The 8,639-nt window shown below is 37.3% G+C and overlaps 2 protein-coding genes across 5 annotated transcripts; one reads left to right on the forward strand and one right to left on the reverse strand.

Annotated features, from left to right (window-relative positions):
* Positions 1-272: 272 nt before the first annotated feature.
* Positions 273-5,043, forward strand: LOC119085561 (transformer-2 protein homolog alpha). 4 transcript variants are annotated; one of them, XM_037195990.1, is made up of 6 exons: positions 273-462; positions 819-910; positions 2,242-2,370; positions 2,918-3,014; positions 3,077-3,205; positions 4,002-5,043. In XM_037195990.1, the coding sequence occupies exons 1-6, from the start codon at positions 451-453 to the stop codon at positions 4,287-4,289; spliced, it is 747 nt and encodes a 248-aa protein (XP_037051885.1). In that variant the 5' UTR covers positions 273-450; the 3' UTR covers positions 4,290-5,043. The 4 variants fall into 4 exon arrangements, with proteins under 4 accessions (XP_037051885.1, XP_037051888.1, XP_037051887.1 ...); XM_037195993.1 differs by having other exon boundaries at positions 275-462; positions 2,918-3,008; XM_037195992.1 differs by lacking the exon at positions 273-462 and adding an exon at positions 596-748.
* A 1,949-nt stretch (positions 5,044-6,992) lies between these two features.
* Positions 6,993-8,064, reverse strand: LOC119085498 (biogenesis of lysosome-related organelles complex 1 subunit 1). The gene is made up of 3 exons (XM_037195913.1): positions 7,914-8,064; positions 7,408-7,480; positions 6,993-7,343 (listed from the first exon to the last, which is right to left on the reverse strand). The coding sequence occupies exons 1-3, from the start codon at positions 7,972-7,974 to the stop codon at positions 7,103-7,105; spliced, it is 375 nt and encodes a 124-aa protein (XP_037051808.1). The 5' UTR covers positions 7,975-8,064; the 3' UTR covers positions 6,993-7,102.
* Positions 8,065-8,639: the final 575 nt, after the last annotated feature.

Genomic DNA, 8,639 nt, shown 5'->3' on the forward strand with positions numbered 1-8,639 from the left:
TGAGTGGGACGGGACATATGTTGCTAATTAGCATTCGGTGGTTTTTCAACCGTAGTTACAATGACGTTTTAAGACGAATCTATTTTCGTCATGGAAATTGCAGCAACGATCTTCGCAGAATGCTAAACAGGTCCTGTTTAACAGGATAGATATTACTAAAATCTCATCCGTTTTGCGTCACTCTCTTTATTGTTCTGAAAGTCCTCTAACACATAGTGTACCCCACCTAAATACGTTCCAAAATTAACGAACTGTTATGTTGGTCACATTGATTTTTCATTTATGTCAAAGAACAAATGTTTCTACGAATTTCGTCTGACCAATAATACAAACTCAAAACTTTGCTTTAGAAATGCCGTGAAGCTCTGCTATTGCACAATTGTGATTGCAACGGCGAGCTAGAAACCGCTATAAATACATCTCCAGTGTCATTAATCGAATGCGAATCAAATGTCTCGAATGGTAAGCATAAACCAGATCGTTCCTTCAATTCTTTTTTTTTGTCAAGCCTGTCAACCTATAAATATAATTCTCAAATTCAAATTATAATTCGAAAATAATGCAATCATAGACATCGGGTTGTTTTATGAAAAACCATAGCAACACGGCTTTTGTTCATCCTTTGTTTAAATTTGTTTTTTTCATTGATCAAACGAAAGCCACGCTTGAAAGTGATAAGTGGCCGAAACTCAAGCTGGTGTTTATTTTCAGAAAACCAATCTTCTAGATTTAAATAATGAGTTTGCTTGTAATTACCATTTTTTGTTCGCGTGGTGTTAGCGGTACAAATTCGATAAATTTGTTTTTTTTTGTTTTAGATGTCTCGTTCGAGAAGTCGGAGTTATGAAGTTCACAAAAGACCTATTGAACCTCCGTCGCCACCATCCGTCGGCAGGAAGTACAGAGATGAGTAAGTAACATTAATTCAGTTGGGGTGGGTACCTTTTTATGGTGACTTGATTTGCACTCTGAGTCACATATTTTTACATAAATACTGTTCACAAAGCTAATAATGCATCCGGACGTTTAAACAGACAGTACATTTTGTTCTAGCCAATAATGATGTGAAACGTTACGGGTGAGGTTCAATGTTATTCTAGTACATTCGACAGTCTGATTATGCAATTTTCAACGTTTCTAACGTACGCTTTGCGTTTCCATTCGTTGATAGCGACTAGGGTAACGGAACCACGAGCCCTGAAAGAGAAAAGCGAACGGTACAGCTCTGTGCATGAGAAAGAGACAAAGCAGGGGCTCGTAATAGAAATAAAGGGATCTCGTAACCGGTACCGTTACTCTAGTACTTTGTTAATCATCACAATTCCAATGCCAATCTTCCGTTTCGGCGTCGACGGCCACTGGTTTTCTAAATTTAAATGTTTAATCTGATGCAACGACACAAATCCACTACTTATATGCCGTTGCAAGTCGGATAGACGGTCTTATTGATTGGATGATGCTCAACGGCTCTTCTGGCTGAACAAAAATTGCATTTCAATTTCACTTGGATGCATCATAAATATTAACCTTAGCAACCAACTTCGAAACATATAATTGATTAATAAGAGTTGACTGAGCACTGCCTTAGAACTCGGAACAGATATCAGGTTTACCTGTGCCTCATATGAAACCATCAATTTTGAATTACCTGAAGGCTGACATGATTTGACTGTAATCGGAGCTTCAACACAGATGAAGTTCTTTTTCTACGAACAGGGATTCGACAAGCTCGATAAAGCTCTTCGGGCGTTGTATGAAGAAAATTAGTAAAAAGTCCTTCATTGCCCTTCAATCATATGAAAGAAGAAGAATGCCCTTCTCGCCCGAATGCCGTTAGTCTTTCTCGGGCCTGAGCAACTAGTTCGATAAATCCTTCAGGTGCTGCATGAAGAAAATTTGTAAAATCAAAATGCCCTTAGGTCTAGTTCGGGCCTGACAATACGTGTACTCGTCGTTTTTCTATCACCTGACCAAGTCAGGCTGACCTGTACTTTCAAGTCAAACTGACGTCTAGGCGTCGAGGTTTATGACACAGTTGAATTTTAACTTTGTTAGTCTCGAGAGCATTCGAATCATCCCCAGACACTTCGACATAAAATATATGTGAATAGCGTGAATAGTGTCACACCCGTGATTCGAATCTTTCTCCATTCAGAGTCTTTGAAACTAGAGCTCCAGTGACAATATTTCTTTAAAACTCCACAATCGACAATCATAGTAAGGCAAAATGTATTTTTCCAGCGACAGCCGCAGCGGTTCTCGAGAAGTGACACTTCGAAAGAAGCGAAAAATGTCGTATGATCGATCGCGTTCACGATCTATGGGTCGACACGGTCACAGATCAAGCAGATATGAGCGGAGCCGATCTCGGTAAGTTACGACTCCGAAAGCATTGTTTAGTGAAAGCACACATAAAATTTGAAAATTATTTTTTCATTCCCATCAGCTGTGAAGCGTATATATAGATGTAACGATTTTTTTTCTTATCTCTTTTTTTCTGCTCTGAAGGAAGAAATGTCCAAAGAAAAAAAAAACTTTTCAAACACACGGGAAACACTTCAATCAATATATAAAAAAGTCAACTTGAAAAATAGTTCAACTTTACCAAAATCATTCGACAACAAAAATCGACTCAAATTACACACATTTCCCTCAAGAATCTATCTTTTGTGAATTGACATTCAGCAATCTAACCGCGACCTGATTAGTTGATCGAAGAATATGTTTGCGCTCTATTGTTCTTGACGGGGGATCCAAATCCAACGAATTATACTCCAATCAAGCACAAAACAAAACCAAACATACCGAAACGAAATGAACGCATTGCGAACCATCGACGCCATTCTTCGATCATAATTCCGTAAAACGTAGCCAACGAATAAACCAAAAACAAAAATCTTTTCTTTCACAACAAAAGGTCGTTCTCGCCGCATAAGCGTCGCAGTGATCGTCGCCGATCTTACTCCAGAAGCCCGTACAACGATCGCTGGAGACATGTGGGTACCCGGGTAAGTGTAAGGATTTGGTACACACGGCGAGAGTGCAACTATTTTGATTTCCACTTTTTTTTTAATAGGAAAAACCGAAGAAAAGCCGTTGCCTTGGAGTGTTTGGTCTGAGTGTCTACACCACGAAAGATCAAATCATACAGATATTTTCAAAGTACGGATCGATCGAGCACGTTCAGGTTGTGGTCGATGCGTCGGTGAGTTAATCAAAATTTTTCATTTAATTACTGATAGCCACAGCACAGTACGAATAGTTGAAAGCATAAAATTATCTCGTAAAGTGCAACGTGGCTAGATTGAAGACCATTTGAGAGAATTAGAACGAGATTCCCTGTAGCCTTGGAATCTCATTAAAGGCCTCACAAAACAAACTAGATTTTGAACGATCAGGCGGTTAGTTTGCCACCGGCAGACATGCAAGAAGTGTTTTCTTTTAATCAAGTTAAAACTAGCGGTTTCCGATGCTTTTCGTTCTATCATCCTCACTGTACTACTGGAAGTTTTGTGTTTACTTCTCGATGAGACATTTAAGTAATTTTGAGCCTTATCATAATTGCCTTAAGAACCTTATTTCTCGATCGATTTTGTGAGTCAAACGAACTCAGAATTCGCATTACGACGATTGTCCAGAGTCCCGCTTTCAGGCCCTACATTCTTAGGAAGGACCACGTAGCCGAGCGCCTGTTAGGTCTGATGTATATGTAACATGTTTCCAGTGTCGGTCCTAGTTAAGCATAAGACGTGCAATGCGCGTATTCAGTTGAAAGTCGTCGAAGTACGGTTGCCATACGAAGAGCGTTGTAATGTTAGCACTACCATGTTACAGTATGTTACGGTGACAACTAACTCAACTGTCGTTAGGTCAAAACAACTGTGGGAAATTGATCGTTCGGATCGTTCATTAATTTAATGTCCTCCACGCAAACTACTTCCACCTTCCATGAACTGCAATGCCTCAACCGTTCTAATTGTTGTTTTTTAACAAATTTCCAGACTGGCCGTTCCCGTGGCTTTTGTTTCGTCTACTTTGATCGCACCGAAGATGCAACCGTTGCCAGAGACCACTGCACTGGCATGGAAATCGATAATCGTCGCATTCGGGTTGACTATTCAATAACGTTGCGGCCGCACGAACCAACGCCAGGCATTTACAAAGGTCGTTCGACTCGGTCGCACTATGAAAGAGATCGCAGTGACGGTCGTCGCCGGTCACCGTCACCCTATCGAGAGCGTCGTCGACGCTACAGCAGATCACGCTCGTATTCACGTGAACGGAAATAATTTTCCCATTTTTCCTTGAAAACTTTTTCTTCTTTTCTTTTTCTTTGCTAATTTTTAAGGTTTTGATTTGTTCAAAGCACACAAAAAAAAAAACGAAACGGACCACATTGATCTCTTTTGTTCGTTTGCCTTACCGATGTGTTGGTATTATCTGAATGGTAGTATATTAATCCCGGGACATTTGTGGAATTGTGTTGAATCTTTATTGTTTTAAGATCTTTTTTTTTCGTTTATGAATTGCCATGCTTTTTTGACCAGCCTTTTTCTATGATAAGGACATTAAGTACTTTAAAAATTACAGACTTTCCGATGTTACCACAAAAAATGAAAATTTGTTTTTTTTTATTTAACAAAAATATTTAAAATAACGGCCACACAACACCCAAAGCATGGCATTGAATGACACGAAATTTACTAATTTAAACAAAAAAAAAATGATGGTAAAACCATCCGAAATGGTACTTAGCTTAAGACGTGTTTTTGGTTTTGTTTTGAGCGTTCAACTGAAAAAATATTTACAAAAAATTGTGATTGAATTTGCATTACGTTGGATAAGAGAAACTTAATAATAATTAAAAATGAATAATTTCGTTTTGGACACTCACCACCCTAACAAAATGTTTATTTTAATTTTTTTTGGAACTGATTTTCGTTTGTAATATTCTAGCACATTAAAAATAAATAAAAAATTTTTAGTTTTAATTTAATGAAATGAAACACACAACTAAATTATAGGATCGATTCGATCAAAAAAAAAGAAGTTAAAATGAACACTAAAATAGAGAGATGATTGCAATAAAATCTGCGAGTATTTTTTTGAAAAATCGAAACATCTGAGTTTTCTATTCGAATATGGAGTCAATGCCCGATGTCCAGTGAGCAGAGGAACACGATTTCAAACCTAAGCGATATAATTAAGCTGCTTGATACGAAAAACTGTTTCACCAACTTCTTAAGCGCTAACGTCTATATGTATTTACCATTAAAATTAATGAAATTGATCCAAATGAAGCTATAAACAGTAAAGTCTTCCATTTTGGACAAGGAAAAATTCCTTAGGCTTAAAAGTGATAGCGCCTGGTAGTTGAAAATGTGGTTGTATCAGTGGACCAGCTGAAGAAAGTTGCATCACAGTGATTGTCCGTGTATTTTCCCAAACCCAAATTAGTATCAAGACGAAAGTTCTGGTGTCAAATGCAAAATTGAAATCTAAAAATTTATGTTTTATTAACGGGTAGCATGAGACAAGCGAAACGTTCGAATTTGCAAATTGTATGCCACTGCGCCAACGAACCTTTCAATTATTTTTTTAATTTAATAAACAAAGGGGTTCCGTACAGAGGTGAGCCGGTTATCCAAAAAAACCGGAAACTTCGGTTCGGTTTAGACCAAACCGAATATTCCGGTTCGGTTCAAACCGAACCGAAACATCCGGTTTTCCCGTAAAACAATATGAAATGCAGCCAGACTCGTCAAAATTGATTGATTTGATTATAAACTCACCGAAAATAAGTAAACGAGGCAATTGTATACGAATTGTACTGAAATCAGAAAATCTCTCGAACATGATTTCTCACACTATTGCTTCGTTTACTTGTTTTTGGTGAGTTTATAATCAAATCAACCAATTTTGACGAATCTGGCTGCATTTCATATTGTTTTACGGGAAAACCGGATGTTTCGGTTTGGTCTAAACGGAACCGAAGTTTATGGTTCGTTTCAAACCGAACCGAAAATTCCAGTTTTTCGGATAACCGGTTCATCTCTGGCTTCCGTACTCTTTGAGATTTATTAAAACTTAATTTATTTTGCGATTTACTTGGAAATGAAAGATTTTCCTATTTTCTCGGGAATAGTTTCCGACATTTTAGTCTTTGACCAAACCATAAATCGCAACAATTCTTCTTAGGAAATCACTTGAGTCAAGACCTTCATTTTAACCAGGGAATATTGTTGGGAAAACACTTTCGAATATTTTCTTGATATTTTTTTCCTTTTTCCTAGAACTTCCCATAAGTTCCTTGAATTTCCAAAACAAACTATTTTTTAGGAAATGTGAAAGTGTTGGAAATTATGGGAAATCGTTTTCCCAACAACAGTCCTCAACTGACTTTCCAGCTAGCTCATACATGCACTGCTTTATGTGGTTTTACGCTAATAAAAATTTTTCGCTACCAAAACTATTTGAATCCGAAATTTCGAATATTTACTAGCGTTCATTGAACACCGTTCAATAAGCACTTGAGGAAGATCACTTTTTGATACGGTTTCCTCTCTTAGATTCTCGCCTTCTCGATGATTTTCCAATTTGGTCTTACTTTTGATTAATTTAAAGTACCAGTTCAATGCATGCGTTGAAAATTCCGATGGATTCTTGTATACTATTCGAATCTCATCCTTATTTGCCTTGAAACGTTAAAATCATCAGTTTTTCAAACTAAAATTAGACCACTGCTTCCTAACAGAAGAAAAAGCACCACGAGCTTCCATGACCTATCGCGTAGAAACGTTTATTTCTTAGAACATTTTTAAACATTTAGGCACGATCGAGATCGCAGCATACGTAGGTCGAGTCACAGTGGCTATCGAATCTAGTATCTAGTATAATCGATTTTAGCCTTTTAGTGGCTATCGGATCTGGAATGTAGCAAATAAGATGTTTCGACAGTCGTATGAAAGCGAAAAAAACTTTGAACGTTTGGATGCAATGGAATACATTTATTTAGAAAAGAAATAATTAAATTTTACAACAACTCTAACTCATTCATACAAAGCCTAATTTCGTAAGCGTTCTGTATGGGAATGCTTAACACTTAGCTCGGATTATCTCTAGCAGTCTTATAAGCCAACTCAAGTGTTCCAGTTATAGTTCGCATATCATTTTCGATGCTCTGAGCCCAGTTTTCCACATCTCCCAGTTCCTTCAATGCACTACTAAAACCATCGATTAGCTCGAGCCATTGCTTGGATTGTTTTGCAAAGTTTGTTGCTCCAACTTGTAATTGTTTAGCTTCGGCATCTAATCGCTTCTGATTGAGGTAGGCCTGGGCGACTCTAAGGTGAAAGGAATTTTTTAGTAATAGAAGAGAAAACGTCATTAATTAGGCAATCAAATTACCCAACATTTAAATGATCAACGAGCGCCTGGGTTAGTTCATTCGATGATGCAATCGCTTCTTTTCGTTTTTGTTCTGAAATGGGGAAAGCACAGTTTAATGGTCGTTTACAGATGGGGTTACGATGAATTTAAACAAATGAATCAAATCGGATACAGACTGCTTGAAGCTACTTATTCATCAAAATACAAAGGTTACTCAACGGGCATTCTGCATCGGGCATTCTGTAGTACGACTGCAGATTACGGGATTGTAGCGATGATGCACAAATATTTCCTTGACGATTAAATACTATAATCGGAAATGCATTTCAGAGTGACTCAACGAATACAACATACACCGAAATGACAATCAGATCGAAAGACAACTCAAGGTTCGGTCACCACTGGTCATTTTACTCAAAATGAAAAAAAATCCAAATTTTCTCCTTTCTCCATTAGCACTTGACGTAATTTTATTCTTATTTTAATTCTTTTACTGAAAGCCATCTTAATTAAGGGTCGCGTACCTTGTTGTTCTTTACGAATTGCTTGCCTAGATTGATGCTCCTTTAGCATAGAAGATAACATTTTTCCAGACTGGTCTTCAAGTCTCCGTATTTTTGTTTATTTATTCAAAAGGTTTGACACAAGATTGACAATTTTAGAAAATCGTGAAATTTTGAGTTTCGATGGTTTCGATATTCGAAATGTCTAATTCCACACAGTTGGTATGCATGTGTACGGTGTGTTACCTTTTATTTTCACGGTCTCAACTCTGTCAATGTCCTTTTATAATTGCAAAATGAATGTTAAAACTAATGAAGTAAAAGATTTTGAACTTTTGCAAAATATGCTTGGACCAAAAGAGATAAAATATTCAAATAGGTGATTTCACCTTTTTACATGAAAAATTTTGTACGTATTGTGGATGGTCGATTTTAGTCATTTTTGTTTGTCGTTTCAGGTACAAATTGCTTCCCTAAAGTCTACCGTCCACAACAGATACGTAAATAGCTTTGTTGTTGAAATTCACAACTCCGAAACATCCAACAAAAATCCCTAGCTTAGAAACCACACGAGACCGATTTTCCAAAAAAAATTGCCCGTGGCTGGGCAAGATGATTTTTCATCATTCGCTTTCTATGTAACACTCACTCATATGATATTCTAATAGTCCGTTGCCAATTCGCAACGATAAAAATACCTCGCTGTAAAACCAAAGTTCTTTCAGAACCTTGCTGTAAACGACTATT

This window comes from Bradysia coprophila, unplaced genomic scaffold, assembly GCF_014529535.1.
Source record: "Bradysia coprophila strain Holo2 unplaced genomic scaffold, BU_Bcop_v1 contig_94, whole genome shotgun sequence".
Taxonomy (NCBI): Eukaryota; Metazoa; Arthropoda; class Insecta; order Diptera; family Sciaridae; genus Bradysia; species Bradysia coprophila.

Excerpts from the sequence above, each read along its gene's own strand:
- LOC119085561 (XM_037195990.1), top strand. Across the intron at positions 911-2,241 it reads GGCAGGAAGTACAGAGATGA|CGACAGCCGCAGCGGTTCTC; the intron begins GTAAGTAACATT and ends GTATTTTTCCAG. Across the intron at positions 2,371-2,917 it reads TATGAGCGGAGCCGATCTCG|GTCGTTCTCGCCGCATAAGC; the intron begins GTAAGTTACGAC and ends TCACAACAAAAG.
- LOC119085498 (XM_037195913.1), bottom strand. The coding sequence starts at position 7,974 with ATGTTATCTTCTATGCTAAAGGAGCATCAATCTAGGCAAGCAATTCGT. Across the intron at positions 7,481-7,913 it reads AATTCGTAAAGAACAACAAG|AACAAAAACGAAAAGAAGCG; the intron begins GTACGCGACCCT and ends TCCCCATTTCAG. Across the intron at positions 7,344-7,407 it reads GTTGATCATTTAAATGTTGG|AGTCGCCCAGGCCTACCTCA; the intron begins GTAATTTGATTG and ends CTTTCACCTTAG.